The following is a 20,887-nucleotide window of genomic DNA, read 5'->3' on the forward strand; positions in this document are numbered from 1 at the left end:
ACATAAAAAAAATCAAACACTGAAATTTTATGTTGCCTGATTGGATCACTAGATTTGTGTGACAGTGAGCAAATTTGTACTTATCGATTCACAAAAAAATTCTTATCTTCATTCTTTGGCAGTCCCTGAGGTGACTCTGCTATAACACTCACCCTCCCTCTTCTACTCTTCTAGGAATGACAAGTTCGCTGGATCGAGCATCAAACTTACTTATCAACCACTTGAGATTAGCTGGCAATGTATTGGTCCCTATACCGGCGATGCGCTCAAGCCAGAGAGAGATGAACAGGCAAAATTCCTGAGTCCCTCCCTGCCTCATGAACTTCTCAGCGGGTATGTGTTTGACGTGTGGGCCCGATGTGAGGGTGTGAAAAAGGATTTCTGCCCGTCTCGCCGCCCGACTCGGCCGAATACCCCAAAGCAACAACGGCTACGCGCCTACGAACGGAAGCGTGCCTCGGAGCCCGAGAGAACCCACCAAAAACCAACCCGAAAGCGAGCCAAAAGCCACAGCGCCCACCACGCGCGTCGCCATCCGCCTGCCATAAAGTCGCCACGGCCGGCCAGTACCGTGCCACAGCGAGTGAGGCGGCCAGGCGCGCGGGAACAGCGGCCGCGCGCATCGAAGCCGCTGCCGCGGAGCGGTGGTGGGCGCGGGCTGGCGCCAGGGGCGTGGGAGACGGGAGAGCTGCGCCTGCGCGGGGACAAGTGGACAACACATTAATGCGACTGCCGCCTCCGCCAGCCTCACCTATCTATCCGGCGTCCGCCTCAATCCCTCAGAGGTAGCAGCGCATTTGCTTGCCGCGCGGGTAGCCGGGTAGGCCGAGGGTGGTGCTGGGGGAGACCGGGAGATATGGGGATTGATCTGAACACTGTGGAGGACGACGAGGCGGCTCCGCCGGCCGCTGTGTCTGGGGCGGTATGCGGGGAGCTGTGGCACGCGTGCGCGGGGGCAGGGGTGGCGCTGCCGCGGCGGAGCAGCGCCGTGGTGTACCTGCCGCAGGCACACCTCGCGGCAGGCGGCGGGGAAGTGCCGGCCGGGGCGGCGCCGCGCGTGCCGCCTCACGTGGTGTGCCGCGTAGTCGACGTCGAGCTTTGCGTGAGTGGGTCCGCCTCGTTCGGGCAGGCCGCCGTCTGGTGATTTCGCCTTGCGTCTCTGAAAAGGGGAGAGGTTTTCTGATGCGTGTCCGTCTTCGTGCAGGCGGATGCGGCGACGGACGAGGTGTACGCGCGGCTCGCGCTGGTGGCGGAGGGCAAGGTGAGTGCCGCTTCCGTCCCTTGCCAGGTCTTGTGGAACGTGGATGGATGCTTTGGTGCTTCTAGGGGGTTAGTTGCTCGCGGCAGGGGCGCAATGGTTTCAGGCAAAGGGTTTGATCTATTTATAACGGGGATGGTGGAGATGGATTCTGTTCCATCAGCTTCTTCCCTGCTTCATTTGCATTTCATTAGAGATTTGGAGGTAGATGCCACTAGAGTGTTTGGTAACGAAATGTTGGGTTCCTCACCTGGTAGAAGGATTTTTTTTCCCGCCTTAACCGTTGATCAAAATGGGCTTTGGAATTGCTCGGAATGATTTGATTGGAGGAGTATAAAGTACAGTTTTGAGATCAATTAGCACCATTTCATTGCTGCTTCTTTTATTTTTCTTGTCATACTTTGTTAGAGGCTTAGAGCTGATGTTAAACTATAGTATCTAATCACTGTTTATTTAGTTAGAACGTCTAAGACAAGGCTTGATATCAAGTGGTAGCAAATCATTGCTTATTTAGTATAGTTCTTCTCTCTCTTTTTCCCTAACGGGTACTTTGTTGGAACCTCGGAGGCATACCTCTACCGGTGTTCGTAGCAGTAAGTGGTACCAGGTGAATCAATCATAGCTTATTAAGGCATTTCATCTTAATGACTAATGGACGAAGTTGGGATCTTGCTTGCTGTAAAGTTAAAAACAAGAAGGAAGAATACCCCGATAGGTCTGTAAAAACATTGTTTATTTGGACTCAGATGTTTGGGAAAAACTTCCATGAGGGTGAAACTGAAGAGAGGGGCGGTGGGATGGAGGATGCTGATGGAGAAAAGAAGCCACGGACGCCGCACATGTTCTGCAAGACACTCACAGCCTCTGATACAAGCACACATGGAGGATTCTCTGTTCCTAGGCGAGCTGCGGAGGACTGCTTTCCATCTTTGGTGATACACGCAGAACTAGCTTTGGTTTACTCCTGAATCACAGTTTAGGTTGAATTGCTGCTCTAACCAGTTCCGCTTCTTCCATTCCTTCCAGGACTATGAGCAGTTCAGGCCTTCTCAAGAGCTCATTGCGAAGGACTTACATGGCATGAAATGGAGGTTCCGGCATATTTATAGAGGTGTGAACACATGAGCTAATCATTTGGAGTAGATGACAAGTGTACTTTGCATCAGAATTTATAGTTGCTAATGTAACATCTGTATAGCATTTGCATCTTTATGCTTCACATGGAAAAGGAATGTGCATTATTTTCCCCCAATCAAAGTTGTGTTATGCTCGGTAAATGGTATGGCCCCAAACAAAGTGGATGAAATTGGGTCAGTATTGGTTTTGAGTGCGTTTAAATGTTGGATTCCGTTTCTAAAGCAAGAGTTTATTTTGTTGCGGTAAAACATCAATTGATTATATGAGTGATATATGCACAGTAGGAGCCTCTCGTACTGTTCCCATTGAAAGGAAATCATTGGATCAGTAAAGTAAGACATACAATTCGGTAAGAGTACTAACAAGAAGTTTCTGCCAATAGTATTAAATAGGGAATCTGTTGAACACTAGTGTGCTAGCATTTTCTGTCTGCCCATTCTATCCTCGTGAATACTAAATTCATCGTCATTCCACTTATCCTTGTTATATGTTGAACTGTTGAAGCATGCCAGAACTTGTGGCAAAGTACAACACATCAAGGAATTTAGGGCCCAAAGGGTTCGGTTAGAGCTAAAGTTTTGTTTTCGATTAAATTTCAGGTCAACCACGTAGGCATCTTCTGACAACCGGATGGAGTTCATTTATCAATAAGAAGAAACTCATCTCAGGGGATGCGGTCTTGTTTCTTCGGTGAGCACACTTGCAATGTGATAAAACTTAACTGCTTTTTGTGGTATTCCACTTTGATCAGAAGTGTTCGTTCTTTTCACATGCAGAGGTAATGATGGTGAGCTAAGATTGGGTGTGAGGAGAGCAGTTCAACTTAGAAATGAAGCTCTTCTTGAAGCTGTCAGCAGTACTGATTCAAGGCTACACACACTGTCGGCTGTGGCCAGCTCCTTGGACAAGAGCAGTATATTTCATATCTGTTTCAACCCAAGGTTTGTTTACTGATGCAAAATATGTTCATTCTATCCTAGTTAATCACTATGCAAGGATAGATACAAGCATTTGCAAGATCATGGTCCTTCAATTTTGTTGAGATTTTTTTTCACTTCCTCTCATTTTTGGTATCTTGTTTGTTGTTCAGTAAGTTCTGTTTATACTAATGCTAATAATTTACCATATACAGTAAGTATATTGGTTAGCACAGTTAACTGTCCCAAAATTTGGACATCTGCACCTCCAAGGGCATGTAGTGATGCCTGACATTTACTCTGTGTCATTGTGCATTTGTCTGCACTGCTTATCCCATGCACATATGTATGGCACATGTAACTTCTGAAAAGAATCTGTACTGGGAGTATTGGCATAGCTGGAGCAACTTAAATTAATATCAGATGTTTTGTCCTTAAACAGGATTGGTGCATCAGAATTTATTGTGCCATATTGCAAATTCTTGAAGAGCTTGAACTATCCTTTTTCCATTGGAATGAGGTTTAAAGTTTGTTGCGAGAATGAAGATGCTCGTGAGAGGTCTACACTCTTAACTTCGGCAATATTTTATTTTCCATGTACAAGTCTCTTGAACTGTCTTTTATGTCTATAGGTCTTCTGGATTGATCTCAGGTATTAATGAAATTGATCTCATACGATGGCCTGGATCAAAATGGAGATGTCTCATGGTATGCATTTAGACAATCCTTGTGAAGTGGGCATAGTTCAGTTGGCTAGGATCCTTGTGGTGGAACCTGCCCACCCAAATACGAGTCCCCGACTCGGCAATGGTGCTCACATTTATAAAATGGCTATATATATATATATATATATATATATATATATATATATATATATATATATATATAAATCATTGACATCCTCTTGGTATAGAGGCCGAAAGCTGTACTTCCTAAGTCTAAAAAAAAATGCATTGCTAAGTTCTATTAACCCTCTGACTTGGATCTAACTGGCTTACAATGAACCCCAACAAGTTGGTAAACTTTTGGTCTTCGACTTCTGAATTCTTGAGTGGAAGTAAGATAATCTTTAAAGTTGATCCTAAGCTGGCTATATGTATCTGGGAGAGTTAACTCAGAGGAGAGTGATTGCTACGCCCAAATCTAATATGGTCTGTAACTCTGGTGAGCTGAAGGTGTAAAAAACTTTGTACATTTAGGATGTAAACTCCCATGCAGTATGAATACAGAATACAGATGGATTGAGTGTTTAAACAGTTCCTTATTTAGAGTTAATCTACAGCATGTGGGTCCTTGAGTTTCCTCAAACTGAAATGCTCGTCTATTTGCATTATTTACAGGTAAAATGGGATGGTGATACTAACTGCAACCACCAAAATAGAGTATCTCCGTGGGAGATTGAGAGAGTTGGGGCCACAATTTCAGTTGCTCATTGTCTTTCATCATCTATTTCAAAGCGAACAAAATTGTGCTTTCCTCAAGGCGATTTGGACGCTCCAATGCTCGGTAGGTCCTGCAGCATGAAACTGATATTTCATAGCTGAAGTTTCCTTTAGCCATATCCATTTAACCCTTTGCATCCAATATGTAGATGGAAATGGTCGTCCGGACTCCATGCAAACTGAAAGTTTTCGCAGGGTCTTGCAAGGTCAAGAATTGATGCACTCTAGGACTCATGGAGTTGCATGCTCTCATTCATCAGATGTCACCAAATTTCAAGCCTCTTATGGTAGGAGATTATCTGCTGATGTGCGGAATTGCAAGTTGAATGATGCAACAAGTGGGCTCCGACACTGGAACGCCACCGAGTTTGCTTACAAGCCCCTAGGCTTCGGCGAATCTGTCAGATTCTCAGAGGTCTTGCAAGGTCAAGAAATGTCTCAAGTGGTTCCTTCGTTCCAGGGAGTTGATTTTGACGCTCGCATACAGAATGGTAGAGTTGGTTCATTTGATTATGTGCATAGATCAGCTGCAACTCAAGGTTATTCTCTTCCACGGCTTACTCCGTCAGCAGCAGAAGTGTGTTCTCCCTCTTCTGTTCTTATGTTAAACCAAACAATGATTCCACATCTTGAATTTGAAGGCACGGCCAACCACAAAGAGACGTATGGCAGCCGATGCGCTCCCCTGGAGATGCAGAGGGAAACTGAAACCTGGCCGTATGTGCAGCATCAAATGCCAAGTGGAATTGGAAGCCGGCGATTCGACACAACGGAAGCCTCAGCTCATCCAAGTGTTGCTAAATCTGGATCAGCCGACAGGGAGGTCGGGAGAAGCAGTTGCAAGCTTTTTGGTTTCTCCTTGACTGAGAAGATGCTGGGAGCAGAGGAAGATGGTATGAAGGAAGGGAGCTACGAAGCGGATCAACAGACTCCCCGGGTACTAGACTTATTTGGGCACGGTCAATCTGCACCTAGTGCTCTACGTGCTCTCTGCGCTGGTCCCTTAGGAATGTGATGTTGCTTCAGTATTAGTGGCTAGCTTTATGTAACCTTCTAGTATTAGTTGCACAAAACCACACCGTATCCCACGTAGGCTACTAGCTCCGCATGTTTATTTTGGCATATCTGTAGTATGAATTTATGCTGATGCTGCATATTGCCTCAGATTTGTGCCTTCCTATTTCTTGTAACTGGTAAGCATGCTTTGACTCTCAGACTCTGGCAAGTGTACGTCTGGAAAGCTCCTCAACCGTTGGTTTTGATCGCCCAGTTGCTTCATAGTTTTCCTTTTGGTGCCGATACCTTTCGGAGTACATGTGAGTCGCGTATGTAACTCGAATCCGAGTGAGAAGTTCCACCACGGGCAGTGGCGGAGACAGGTCTCATGCTGCCTGTGCTTAAGCCCTGGTCTTGGACCAGAAAAACAATGGAAAGCCACTTGAAAAAACTGTACAAATATTAAATCACAAGAGTTTATGCATGTATTAATTAGCTCAGCCCGGGATGGATTTACAAATCCACGTAAAGCACCATGCCAGTTAACCGCGCTTGTTCTTCGCCAGACGTTTATGGGTAGACCGACCTCGATGATTGATCTAATGCCTAGGACAGGCGTTATCTTATAGTCGCTGAATCATGCTTTGAAGAATATCTTTTTCCACTCCTCATCTCACTCGATGCCGTTCGCTAACATGATTTTTTTTTAAAGGACGACAAGAGAGTTGCTGAGATTATATTAGAAGGAGAAAAAAAAACCAGAGAAGGAAAAAGGTTTACAAAGGTGGAGCCCCCTCTCCACCCAACGTGCAGGCTAAGATATTACAACTTAAAGAAATAGGAATCTGCTACATCATAAAAGACCCTGATGTACTGTTCTACCTGGAAAGGAGGCCAACCACCTACATGCCTTCACCTAAAAAAGAAAGCTCTTCTTCTCTGTTCTATATCTTCTCTTATTTGGAAAGCGACTTGTTCGGCCCCGAATTCCTTTGCTTGGAAAACCCTCATGTTTCTCTCTTTTCATATATTCCACCAAAAATATAACACGGCTCCATCAAAATCTCTCCTGAACTCTTTTTAAATCTCAATCTGGTTTTTGACCACCACCCTTTTATTGTGGAGAACTCTTGCATGATATACAAATCGAACAAGGCCTGCACCTCCCTGTGCTTCTTGTCCGACGGTCCTGCTCCAACTACTATGTCCATGATTATCACCTTTCCTCCTCCATCTCTTGGAGGGATAGCTGTCCTGCAGTTTGACACACTCCTCATCGCCCCAATCATGCAGGGTCCACTGAAACATAGCAAACACTAAGATAAGAAAAAAAAACATATCTAGTATTAATACTAGACAATGATATGAGTCTGACATTATTTACATTATCTAAAAAATGATCTGACATTATTGGTTTCGACCATTTTTGTTCAATAATATTTTTTAATATATCCTTAATAGGTAGTTTATTTATTAGAACTCCTCGCAAAAAAAAAGTTTGTTCGGTAGAACATAATTACATATGTCAAGCTAACTCAACCATCAATGTTCAAAAGTATTATATATTTGGTTCGAACACTTCCATCCTTAAGGCGCATAATATATATTAAGACTAACATTAATAGGAAAACTACAACAGACGAAGTACCTTGAAAAACGTAGCATTTGCCGGTGGTATACGCTCTCAAACATGTCCCCGGCCATATACTGCACGTCGGTGTCACTGGGAGCATTGGCGACGACATGATCAAGATCTAGCACGCTGCATTTCACGTGCGGGAACGCCTTCGAGATGGCCTGAGCAGCCTCACCGAACCCCCCGGCGACGTCGATCAAGGAGCTTATCCCCTGGAAGACCTCTCCGCACTCCTTGACGACGATGTCCATGATGAACCGGCTGTCCGAGACCACACCATCGTTGATGAGCGCGTCGAATGAAGGTTGCGTCATGGTCGGTCAGCTCCCACAAGGTCTCGCCGTGCGTCTGCTTGAAGACGCACGGGTCCGGCAGCCCGCGCTGGAACCATGTGCCGAGCTCAAAGGAAGGGGAGACGAGCGTTGGATGGAGTATCGTGGCAGTGATAGGTACTTGGTTTTGCGTGCCAACGAGGAGACGGGACACTAGCGTGAGCGCGTAGAGGGGCTCGTCGCCGGCGTGAGCGCGCGGACGGGTGCTGGGCGCTGAAGACACCGGTGGCTGTGAGCACGCGCATGAGACGACGTAGGCGCGCAGGGAGTCTTTGACGGGTGGAGCGTGACCTTGGTGGCTATCTGGGAAAGGGTAGCCGAGCCGCCATGGCGATGGATGGCGTCGGCGATGCGGAGGTCCAGGGCGGACTTGAGCGCCATGGACTTGATGTAGCCGAACGTGTTGTGCCAGAGCTCGAGCTGAGCGTCGAGCAAGTCCTGGCTAGTGCAAGTTGTGAGCGCCATGGTGCAAATGTGCGATGCTACAAGTATAGTTTTTCCTTTGTGATGTGTGGATGGAGAGGACCACATCATGCGTGTGCTTCTTTATCTAGATAGACTCGCCGTGCTAAAAATTTAACACTTTCCCTATTTCCCTAGAGCTCAGGCAACTGAAATTAGCAATCCTTACAGTCGACGTCGCTGCTTCGCTCACAGGTGCGGGGTTAGAGGCTTAGAGCATCGGGAGAGGATTATGGATCGAGGTGGTGGCCGCCGGGCTTAGAAAGATCGATCGTCAGGGTGGCTGCAGTATCAGCGGCAGGTGGAGAGAAAGACAGCAGGATCTCACAGTCAGACGAAGACGGGCTGTGAGCCGTCCACCGTTAAAAAAAACTAAAGGAAAAAAAACAGGCAATTCAATTGATGAATTGCATTTACCGTAATATAACTACACTTGACTTTCGATGTGCAATTTTTCTGGAACGTTCGGAGAGGCCGGCCATTTGATAAGCCATTAGTTTTCAGTTTTATCCATGCAGCATATTTCAGCGTTTTCCATGACACTGTATTAGAAAATGCCATTCATGCAAATTGTTACTACATCCTGTGTCTAGGTAGCTACTAATCCAGTAATCCTACTGCTATGATATTAAATAGGTTGCACTTGAGATCCACATGTTGCTTTCTTTACGTTGGCTGGTACTCCTACTACTTCAGATTTTTAACGCATGCAACTTGCTTTCTTTAGCTAGCCATGAAGATCTAGTAACATAAATTAAACATCCACATGAACTCATGCTAAATTAAATATCATTTCTCTTTTATTTTCACACTTGTCGTTGGTCGTCAATGCAACTTGAATCTAATTAACGATCGATCAACCTGCCGGCCGGGGGGCATGCAAGCTGCAGCAAAGAATATGAGTCTCATTGATGGCAATCAGGTAAGTTGTCACACCCATCCACTTTACAATGAAAATGGATTTAAGCTACCAGCTTGCAGCTAGCCGATCACTGTTCGCAGTACCAGCGATGCATCGCCCAAGTAAGATTGTCGGTAGATAAAAAACTGAGGTCACGTGTACATCAAGAAAGCGACATTTAAGTGATTATTATATATTCTGAAGCATGGGTGGATGCATATCCTGGGCTCCTGATCACGCTAAACAGAAAAAAAAAATTATAAGACATTAAGTAAAAGATCTTAGTGAGATTTTGATCACGCTATCTTTTTTCTGATTCAACGACTAACATATATATATATATATATATATATATAAGAGTAAATGACATGTATCGTATAAAGAGAGTAGATTTTTTTAAAAATCAAATCGTATAAAATTTCCTTCCATACTAAATTAGAGTAGGATAGAAATCAATCTGCTCAGCTCAGGTCATCACAGTATCACACTGAGGCTTCAAGTGAAGTCGCATTGCCAACTGCCCCTCTAAGCATGGATCTACTACTACACTATTTATCTATTTTTTATCTATTATTTTAATATAACAAAATTAGAAATTATCATATTAATCGATGGAAGAAGAAAAGATCTAGACCATCTACCATGGTGGATCCAAATTTAACGGTTGTGATTGATATGGATTTGCAGATTGAAATACAGCTCTCTAACTTAAGACAGTTCGTATCTAATACAGCTAGAGACACCAATACTTACATAAATACTTTTAGCCAATAAAATTTTTGCACGTGCGAAGAAGGCAGGAGACATGGAGATACTAGCACGCACATGGACGAAGGCGAGCTCGAGGCAAGAGCACAATACGTAGTGGGGAGGCCGCAAGCGGCTGGGGACGGGAAGGCGGCGCCAGAGCGCAAGGAGGCGACGGCGCAAACAGGACCAATCATCGAAACGCAGAGGCACCAACGGCGAAAGTGCTCGGTGGCGCCATCACAGGCGGTGAGCTTTGCCGTAGCGCCAAGCGTGCTCGGAGCTAGCAGCCTGGTCTGTAAAATCTATCGCAATGCTTCAGCTCAGTCTGCGCAGGCAGCAGGCTTCCCTCCTTGCAATGCGGTTGGTTACCACACCACCGTCTGAGCAAGCACCAGATTGATGGATCAGACCAAGATCCGTTCAAATAATCACCAGATCGATGGATTCCTCTGTTGCAGCTCGCAGGCAGGGCAACGCATAGCGCAAGCTCCGCCAGGACGCACCACTGCCCACCCGGCGTCGAGATACATCACACATGGGTGTGTGGATGCTTAATCAATGGAGAAACCGGGATAGATAGCATGCATTAGGGAAGCACGGGGATTCGCTTTTTCCTAGCCGACGGCGAGAACCGCTATGCCAGGCAACATATTTAACGCAGCTACGCAGGCATGGGAGACGAAGAGAGAGAAATCAAATGCTGGAGCAGGGAAGACGAAGAGGGAAAGGATATGTCGGCTTATTTTTTAATTTGCTTGGTGGGTCTATGGACGATGCCACTTTGCAACTTGCTATGCCCACTTAAAAAGAAAAGACGAACTAACGAATGTTTTTGACATTTGGATTCAGTCTAGGCAAACTAATTATCAATTGTGAGCCTATACTATTATAGAATAGGTTTTATATATTAGCAGATAGTTGTTAGTTCCTTACGTTGCTTACGTGCTGTTAGTGGTGAAATATTACTACCGGTTTGTATCCAGGATTGACACTAAAAATTTATTAAAAAAATCTACGGTGACAAATCGGCAATAAAACTTAAATATAACTGCTGACTCTAACCATGAACTGATAATGATAGTTCGTTAAGTATTACTGCTGTTTTGTGTTACCAAACGACAGTGATATGGATGCTAATTTATCTTAAAAAAATTATAATTTTCCATACGAACTTAGATGGGGATAAACTTTGTATGAAAATTGTATCCTTCGATGAGATCTACAATTTTGTAGTTAAAAACTTTTCATTTGAAATCATTCAGATGTCAAAATAATCATTTGAAGTTTTAAATAGAAGATATCAAAATAATTGTATATGCTATTATTATCACTAGTACTTATGTGGTGAGATGTTAACGACGTATTGGGCGAGCTGAGATTACCCATCGAGTGCCATGAACCGCACGTGCGCGTATTTCGCGCGAAAATTTACGTGAATTGTGACTTGAACGTATGCTAGAAAGTATCGATTCAGGGATTGACTATCACTACCGGCTGAAGCATTCAGCTAGAAGTAATAGTCGGTTTCACCCGGTAGTGAAGGGTATTTTGGAGCCGACAGTGAAACCCATTCTGTAGTAGTGCTAGCTGTTTTCTTGTATAGTTGAAACATTGTGACGGTTAATTATCCGCAAAACAAGATTGCTAAGCGATGCTCATCCATCCATATGAAGATTAAGGACATGTTTATTTGAGCTTCTGTTTTTGGCTTCTAGTTGAAAAGCTATTTTTAAATTTTAGCTGTTGACTTTTACAATAAAATTTTAACTTCTTAGCACATAAAAAATTAGAAAAACTACTCTCAGCTAGCTTTTAAATTTCTAGTTCATTTCCTCGTAAACATGATTTTACCTTCTTCCTAAATCACTTTTTAATAAACCTATTTATTTGAGTTTTTAGCTTTCGAGAAGCTGAAGTCGAAACAAAAGACCTAAAAACACAAGTCAAATATGAGAAACAGAGAGACCGTCAGAGCATTAGATAAGGTTCAAGTTTCCTGGCCACATCAAGCGATAATACCTTGAAGTGGACATGACATGGTTGTGGCACAGAGGAAAAATCCTAATATTTATCTATTGTGTATGTGGTAAATTGTCGATGGTGTCAACCCTGAAGGGGAGAGTGTAATAACTCGGTCCATTAGTGTTTCTAGTTTCAAACTGTGTAGCTCAAGCATTTTGGTATGATGAGTTTAGTATCACCTTGATTCTTTAGATATGTTGGGACTAATTTATAAGTATTCGGGTTCTAAATATAGTATCTTCGGATTAACTCTTTTATATGATATGAGAAAAATATAAAAAAAAATGATATACGTATGCATGTCTGTCCCATAAGTAAACTAGGTTGTGAGCGAATTTCAAAAGCAGCATATTACAATGAAAATTGCATGGATGCTTGGCCATTAACCGCTCCATATACCCGCACTAACCAGCACGTGCGGCACTAGAACAGCTCAATGGCTCTTGCCAAGGGAGGGTTTGCATCGGGCTATCAGGTGACACGTTTCTTGCTATCTTGACGGCGACCGGTCGAGACTAATATTCTGAGTCTTTGTACACGCGACTAACTGAAGAAGCCTATATATATATGATTATGCTAAACTGAATTTGTTAAGGAAACAGTGACATACGACACCAATGATCCTATAATTAGTAATAGCAAGATTTGGATCAATCGGTCGGTGTGTCGTATGCCTACTGGGACGCATCCCCGGTAGTCGTCGCAACCAGGAACAACTGCCTCCATTGATGCCGGTCGAAGAAATCACCACGCAAATGGTATCGGCGGCAAACCTGTCACTACGCACGCATGGATCTAGATATATATCCATCACAACACAAGTGAATCTTGAGAAAGCGACGTATGTGTCATGAAAGGGAAATTGGGACAGTTGTAAATTTACTACTGTTTTGAAATATTATTGCAAATTTGCTATTAAAAAATTAAAAAATACCATCAAAACTGTCATTCGAGTGGTATTTTTACAAAAAATAAAAAATTAGTGGCAAATTTGCAAAAGCCCTAAGGAAATTTTAGGAGACCCTCCATTAAAATACCCTTACACGAATCTGATACATACCATTCTTCCCTAATCCAACAGCTGATACGTGTAACTGAGAATAAGGAGAGGGACATATGAAATACACAAGAGATGATCTTTCTGTGAGATCAGATCGCATAAAATTTTCTTTTGTGCATCGTAGCCATGCAGAAATAAGGCTCAGATCCTTTTCTTTCAGAAAGTGCAGGGCACGTTTTTCATTATGAAGAGGAGAGAGCCAACGCGAGGCATGGGTGAAGACAAGAAGAAAAAACGATAGGGCACAGCATGGTAGAAAGAAGGGAGCGGGAGGTTATATGTCAGCGGCATCAATGTCAAAAGAAGTCACCAACAACCGAAAGAAAGCCTAGCTAGCTGAGCGACGACCAAGGCGACCCTGTCCTAGACACGGTTGGGGTTGAGAAGCAGCATCAGGCCCCTGAAGAGCGCGGAGGCACTCATCGATGATCTCTTGGGCTAGGGCTATCGTCTGCAGTGCTGTGAAGTTGAAGACTCGGTTGTTTGGCCCCTTCCACATGCAGTAATGTATATGCGCACACATGTATTATGTACACCAGTACACCACTAATTGGTGCATTGAGATGCGTACTTAGGTGCATCATGACGATAAAGCCAGTTGCTTCGACGATAAAGCCTGCTGCTCCAACAAGCTGTGGTGCAGTGACAGGGTCACGTGTATTTCCTTTCTCTTTCTCTTAATGAAACAACATGCTCAGACGCGTTCTCGAAAAAAAAATACATACTTAGGTGGGTGGTGGACAATTCTAGACCAAAAGCGAAAAGTTTGCACATAGCTCAAGCCAAATGTCATGGATAGTGCAAACGTGCACATGTACATTGGGCCACAAATCCACTCCCCGCTTCCATGCATCAAGCATGCGTTAGGAAAAAGCACTATATTTGCAATCCTGCCTTTACATATATATCACATGCTCGAACTTAGCGGCCGGGGTGCATAAGGCATCACACTTCTCAGGCTAAAGAATATATCTGTTTATGGATAAACCTCAAGGATTGATCGAACACCTAGAACCGGTTTGATTTTGTAATCACTAAATCCAGCTTCGAAGATGATCTTTTTCCATTCTTTCTCGTCTCGCTCAACGCCATTGACAAACATGATGAAGAGATCAAACAAGGCTTGTGTCTCTCTGTGCTTCGTGTCTGACGGCCCTACTCCAACCACCATATCTAATATTACAACCTTTCCTCCTGCATCTCTGGAAGGTATGGCTTTCTTGCAGTTCTTTAATATTTTTACACAATCTGCGTCGCCCCAGTCATGCAAAACCCACTGAAACCAAATATACAAAGTAAATAAATTCAGTATCAACAGGCTGAACATTAACAAAATGCTGACTTGGTGCCAAGACATATAGCACTGATGCTATCGACCTTGGTTTCAAATGGATATCGTATTGCCTTTGTTTCCATAGATATCTTTCCAGAAGCACTTGAGTTATTGATCGTTAATTTTGCCAACTATCTACCGAAAACTGGTAAAGTGAAGTTTTGTCAATGCAAGTGTACTAGTATTACTCGCGTGTGAACTAACTAGTGGTCTAAGTTCCTAAATTTTGGGTGCATGCTTCATGCAATTATGCTAGCTTGCAGCATCTGTAGACTGTATTTATGTTTTTTTTTCTTCACCAAAATAGATCAAAGTCATATGTCAATTTAGGTGACATATATTAGCAGAAATACACAGTCACACCTGCTACAAAAATAAATAAGATAAGCTTATGTCAAGAGACCATATTAATCAAACAAACTAGGCAATGATCATGTACCTTGAGGAAGATAGCGTTTGCCGGCGGAATGCTCTCAAACATGTCGCCGGCGATGTACTTCACATCAGTGCCAGCGGGAGCATTGGCGACGACGTGCGGGAGATCCAGCACGATGCACTTGACATGTAGGGCCTTTGAGATGGCCTGGGCCGCCTCGCCGAACCCCCCGGCAACGTCGACCAGGGAGCTTATCCCTTGGAAGACGTCGCCGCACTCCTTGATGACGACGTCCATGATGAAGCCGCTGTCCGCGATCATACCTTCGTTGAAGAGTTTGTCGAATGTCGCGTTGTGGCTAGCCATATCCCATACAGCTTGTCCATGCGTCATATTGAAGAGGGACGGATCCGGCAGCTCGTGCTGGAACCACTCGCCGAGGCCGAAGAAGGGGGACACGAAGACGCTATCGACCACCAAGGTTAGAAAAGGAGCCAGGTTCGGCGAGCCGACCAGAAGGCGGGACGCCGGCGTGAGCCTGTAAACGTGCTCGCCACCGTCGTCCGCCGGATGCTGGGCGCTGAAGACGCCGGTGACAGTGAGCGCGCGCATGAGGCGTCGCAGGCAGGGGGTCTTGGACGGGTGGAGCGTGACCTTGGTGACTATCTGTGGGAGGGTGGCTGCGCCGCCGTGGTGGTGAATGGCATCGGCGATGCGGAGGTCCAGGGCGGACTTGAGCGCCATGGACTTGATGTAGCCGAAGGTGTGGTGCCAGAGGTCGAGCTGTGCATCCAGCAAGGCCTGACCAGTGCAGCGTTGGGTCTCGGCGGCGAGCGCCATGGTGCACAGGTGCAGGGCAGTGCTCTGCTTGGTTTGTTATGGGCTTCTGGGTGGACAGAGTGCTATGTGCAATACGTCTCTATATATAGACTCACCGTTCCTGCTGATCTATCAGAGTTTTCTACACCCCTAGTCTATAACATATATTATCGTTCCAAGATTTGGAGAGCTCTCATAGGTTTGGGCACTGTAGCTATTGTAGCAGTAGACTCCACATATGTGTATGTATAGATATACAGGTACACATATATGTATATATATATGTATATGTATATGTATGTATATACATATATATTTACACATATAATATAATTTTATTTTCAAAAAATTCTAAAAAATCTATAACATATATTATCGCTCTAAGATTTGGAGAGCTCTCATAGGTTTGGGCACTGTAGCTACTGTAGCAGTAAACTCCACATATGTATATGTATAGATATACAGGTACATATATATATATGTATACATATACATATATTTACACATATAATATAATTTTATTTTCGAAAAATTTCAAAAAAATATCAACAGGAATATTAGTTATATTGATAAATCGACTGAAATAATCTAAAATACAAAGAAAAATATATAAAACTCAAAAAATGTGAAACAAATTTTGTTAGTTTCGTATTACTATTGTCTACATGCTAAAATTATATGCATACATGAAAGTACTATTGTTTTCTCTATAATTTAGTGAATGTGTTAAATATTGATAAATTCATAAGTAAATATTGAGATATCATAAATTGGTTTCTTTTGTCATGTTCTGTAAACAAAAAGTGCGCGGCGTAAGCGTGCCAATCCACTAGTAAATATGGAGTCTCGAGTGCCGTTGAGTTCATCTCAGTAGATCTATCGCTGCACAGGCTTATTCTGTAACACCTAAGCCAGGCCCGGGGAAACACGCAAATCGAGCGTACTATTGCGAAGCAGGTGCGGCATGCGAAGGCTCCCATCACCGAACCACCTTCCTTTCTCATTTGCCGGCCCACATGCTTCCTTTCCATTTTCTCTGTTGATTTCACCCCTTTTTCTCCCAAGTTGGAACCCTGACTTGGCCGTGTACGTACGTAGCTCCTCTATGTGGATTGGAAATTGTGTTTTGACGCGCCAGACTGCTTGCTTGCTTGCTTACTCCCTGGCGCTCTCAACGTCACCTCCCAAATGCAAACATTTCTTGTGGCTTCTCCACCGACATCTACACGAAGCCATCGCAACATAACATCCACTGACCGGTGCCCTTTCTGCCCTGCCCCTGGAGATGAGATAATGCATCTCCTCCTCCGCTGCCAGCATGCCCGTCGGTGAGGTTTGGACATCGCACCACCTCTGGCAATCCGAACGCAGCAGCTGAGATTATGCTTTGGGTTCAGAAAACTTTGCGCTTGGGGCCACAAGTTGTTTAATGTAATAGGAGCCAGTTAGAATTCTACTCTCCCTCCCTACCTCCACTATCACAAATCTCTCTCTCTCTGTCTCAACTGATGGGAAAGAGGAGAATATATGTTTTCCCTGAGAAGTGAAACACAATCACAGCTAATTGCTGGTGGATGTTGAGAGAGATGATGATCTCTAATGACCAGCGGCGGATCCAGGATTTGGCGATTGGGTATTCAGTATTAAAAAAAATGTTCAATCCAAAATACAAGAAGTCCATAGTAGCGTAAATTTTAAAGTATAAATTGTTCGTAGTAGAGAAGTTTCAACTAATTAAAAGAAATTACAAAATATTTAAAGAAAATTACAATTTAACTTTGTGTTCCTTTATGGCTTGAAAACGTTTAATGATGTCACTATCCTTAACTTACGAAAAAATTCACGTTCAACTGCTGATTGCCGAACTGAACAGTCACAACATAGATATCATAAGCTCCTGATGTTTGTTGCTACGTGGGCTCTTTTCAGTTAGGAAAAAATGCAAACCCCCCCCCCGCCCCCCAAAAGTCACTTGGATTTTAACTTTCCCCTCCAAAAATTGTTTTATTGCCAAAAAAAAACCCCAAAAATTTGATTTTGTTGCAAAAACACGTCCAAAAATTTAAAAAATTCTAAAAAAAACTAGAGATAATTATAAGACATTTTGTTAAATTTGTTTTCAAAAATAATATACTTTGCATCATATTACATGGAGAGTAAGTTTGAAAAAAAGAAAAACGCGCAACTCATTTATTAATTCGAGTTAAATGCATAGTTAATTATTTACTAATCCAAAAATTATGAAACAAAATTTTTTAGTCTTCTTACATGATCCTCTATCTTGTAAAAATACATGAAATTTTGAGGGGTTTTTTTTGCGGTTTTCCCCTTCAATTAATAGGTCGAGCGGAAGATGAATAGTAGCTTGGGCTCACAATTTACTGAGTGATCTGATGGATTGAAGCAGCAAAGATATATATACGTAGTATAGGTGCTATATACTCAATTTTTTTCAAAAAAATTGGATATTCAATTGAATACCCATGCATCATGATGGATCCGCCCATGCTGATGATGCATCACTAATTGCCTGCTCCGATCCCATCTCACTCACTCACAGATGATGGATCATATCTGTTTGGTTGCCTGTCTCGAGAGTCTCTCTCTGGACACACTGCACTGCAGCAAATTAAAGAGCTAGCAAACAGATCCATCGAGAAGCAAACAAACAAAACCAAAAAGCTGCATGCCTGCCAAATGAAAGTTGCATGATTTGCTTTATGGTTGGTTGGGGTTGGAGCAGGGAATGGCAAAGGTACAACTCACTCTCACACTAGTTAAAAAATCTAAAGCTCAACTGAAACTAAAAGAGGATTTTAATCGACAGCTCTATGAAAACAGCTACTACCTCAAGAAAAAAAAAAACTAAGAGTTCAGGGTAGTTTTGGACATGTCAGCAGCTCCGGATGGGCCGACAGCTCTATGAAAACAACTACTACCTCAAGAAAAAAAACTAAGAGTTCAGGGTAGTTTTAGACATGTCAGCAGCTCCGGATGGGCCTTGAAGTTTTTTAGGTACTGAAGTTAAACAGTTACGTTTTCCATCCATCTGCAACTAGCCATGTGTCAATGACTCGTCATTGTACAAATCAGCTTAAATGGTGGAAGGTTTTCACTATCATATTAGTCTTTTAGGTTGAATTAACATAAAACTTACCATATTAGTCTTTTAGGTTGAATTAACATAAAACTTACCATATTAGTCTTTTAGGTTGAATTAACGCAAAACTTTGGTCATAATTCTGATTGAATATGTACGTTTAGCAGATCCATTAAAATCTAAGCTGAGAGTACAGTATAACAAACTAGATCGGACTACTACGCACTCTAACATCAGCTGCACGCTGCTTTTCTCTAGACAAAGTCGCGCCAGTGGAAGCCGCTCGTATCAGGCAAGGGTGCAAGTCAAGATTTTTTTAAATAATATTATTTTATTAAAAATTATAAAAATATTATTTAAAATAAAAAAATTATAAAAATAAGTATCAGTCAACACTCTAATTACTGACTAGCCACCTATCGGCAATCAAAATATCTACATCTCATTTGGCACGCACATAGAGGCATATCGGCACTCCAATTGCTGACATGTCATACGTCTCATAGATGATATTCAAACAAGAATTTATAACTTTTCATATGATCTCGATTGAGATGTTCTTTATATAAAAATTGTACCTATCGATGATATCTGCAACCTTTTAGTTTAAACATTTTTTCATTTGAATCTGTTTAAATGCCAAAAATGATTATAAATTTTAAATCTGAAAAACTAAATCTGAAATTTCTATCCACTTTTTGATATCCAAATAGATTCAAATAGAAAAGTGTTCAACTACAAAATTGTAGATATCGTCGATAGATATAATTTGCATATAAAGACTATCTTTATCTAATATTATATAAAAAAAGTTATGATTTTTCCTTTAAATAACTTTACTTGACATAGGACATGTTGGCGATTAAAATATCAGCAGGTCACTAAGGATTATATGTTGACTATTCAGTTGCTGATAAGAGACTATTCGGCACTCTAATTACCAATATGTAGCTAGTCGGCAATTAGAGTGCCAATTAGTATCCATTTCTACAACTTTTCTTTTTTAATATTATTTTACAATTTTACAATAAAATAATATTATTTAAAAAAATTCTGCAAGCCAGCAGGTGCAGCCATGGAAATCGACCTGTCAGCTTATCGCATCAATGGAAAATGGCCCCATGACGCGCGCCAGCGACCCGTCAGAATGTGGAACATGTGTAGGAGGGGAAGAAGAAAGAATAAGAAGCGGTTGGTCCATCGGTTTCAGATATCACAGGGACGTGCAGCAGAATAAGCCAATACTGCAGCACGTGAAAATCCATGTACGCGTCTTGTCCTGCTCCTGCTCATGCAGTGCCTTGGCAAATTCGAGCTTTTTATTTTTATATTTCGAAAATCAAAAAATTATAAAAACTTACCGCGGGTGTCAAGGTGCAGCGTTAAACATACATTAATAATTGTGTGCGGTTTTTTATTTATATTTGCAGCAAGTAGTATGTTTCTGAACTGAGCTAGCTGTGAAATATTAGACGTTACACAGTATGTTTAGCAGACCCATTAAAAGCTAAACTGAGAGCACTGACTTATGAGTATAACAAACTTAGATCAGACTACTACGCACTCTAACATCAGCTGCACGCTGCTTTTCTCTAGACAAAGTCGCGCCAGTGGAAGCCGCTCGTATCAGGCAAGGGTGCCAGTCAAGATTTTTTTAAATAATATCATTTTATTAAAAATTATAAAAATATTATTTAAAATGAGAAATTTATAGAAATAAATATCAGTCAACACTTCAATTACCGACTTACCACATATCCACAATCGGAGTGTCAAACATCTCATTTAGCATGCACGTGGAGGTATGTCGATACCCTAATTACCGACATGCCATCTGTCCCGCAGATGATATTAAAAAAATATTTATAATTTTTTCGTATGATATCAGATGAAGATGTTCTTTATATGATAATTGTACCTATCGACGATATCTACAACTTTTAGTTTAAATATTTTTTCATTTGAATCCGTTTAAATACCAAAAAATGATTATAAATTTCAAATCTGAAAAAATAAATCTAAAATTTTTAGTCACTTTTTGGATATCCAAATAGATTCAAATAGAAAAGTGTTCAACTTTGCAAGATTATAGATATCATCGATAGATATAATTTTCATTGGTACCTATTTCTGCTACTTTTCTTTTTTTAATATTATTTTACAATTTTACAATAAAATAATATTATTTAAAAAAGATTCTGCTACAGTACTGTTACAGTGACCCGCAAAAAACTGTACCACCGAATCTGGCCTCAGCAGGTGCAGCCATGGAAATCGACCTGTCAGCTTATCACACCAATGGACAATGGCCCCATGACGCGCGCCAGCGACCCGTGATGTGTACGA

The 20,887-nt window shown here is 42.3% G+C and overlaps 2 protein-coding genes and 1 pseudogene across 6 annotated transcripts; 1 reads left to right on the forward strand and 2 right to left on the reverse strand.

Annotated features, from left to right (window-relative positions):
- Positions 1–516: 516 nt before the first annotated feature.
- On the forward strand, positions 517–6,018 carry LOC133885571 (auxin response factor 14-like). Of its 4 annotated transcripts, XM_062325296.1 has the most exons (11): positions 518–1,102; positions 1,205–1,261; positions 2,005–2,190; positions 2,285–2,369; positions 2,995–3,085; positions 3,172–3,336; positions 3,755–3,871; positions 3,945–4,020; positions 4,653–4,818; positions 4,904–5,293; positions 5,396–6,018. In XM_062325296.1, exons 1-11 carry the CDS (start codon positions 857–859, stop codon positions 5,767–5,769), a joined length of 1,953 nt encoding a protein of 650 aa, XP_062181280.1. In that variant the 5' UTR covers positions 518–856; the 3' UTR covers positions 5,770–6,018. The 4 variants fall into 4 exon arrangements, with proteins under 4 accessions (XP_062181279.1, XP_062181280.1, XP_062181282.1 ...); XM_062325295.1 differs by having other exon boundaries at positions 517–1,102; positions 4,904–6,018; XM_062325298.1 differs by having other exon boundaries at positions 592–785; positions 4,904–6,018.
- Positions 6,019–6,737: 719 nt separating this feature from the next.
- Positions 6,738–8,260, reverse strand: LOC133885572 (O-methyltransferase ZRP4-like; annotated as a pseudogene).
- Positions 8,261–13,678: 5,418 nt separating this feature from the next.
- LOC133885923 (O-methyltransferase ZRP4-like) lies at positions 13,679–15,570 on the reverse strand. 2 transcript variants are annotated; one of them, XM_062325691.1, is made up of 2 exons: positions 14,686–15,568; positions 13,679–14,189 (listed from the first exon to the last, which is right to left on the reverse strand). In XM_062325691.1, the coding sequence occupies exons 1-2, from the start codon at positions 15,460–15,462 to the stop codon at positions 13,890–13,892; spliced, it is 1,077 nt and encodes a 358-aa protein (XP_062181675.1). In that variant the 5' UTR covers positions 15,463–15,568; the 3' UTR covers positions 13,679–13,889. The 2 variants fall into 2 exon arrangements, with proteins under 2 accessions (XP_062181675.1, XP_062181676.1); XM_062325692.1 differs by having other exon boundaries at positions 14,046–14,609; positions 14,686–15,570.
- Positions 15,571–20,887: the final 5,317 nt, after the last annotated feature.

Source organism: Phragmites australis, chromosome 11 (genome assembly GCF_958298935.1).
Source record: "Phragmites australis chromosome 11, lpPhrAust1.1, whole genome shotgun sequence".
Classification (NCBI taxonomy): Eukaryota; Viridiplantae; Streptophyta; class Magnoliopsida; order Poales; family Poaceae; genus Phragmites; species Phragmites australis.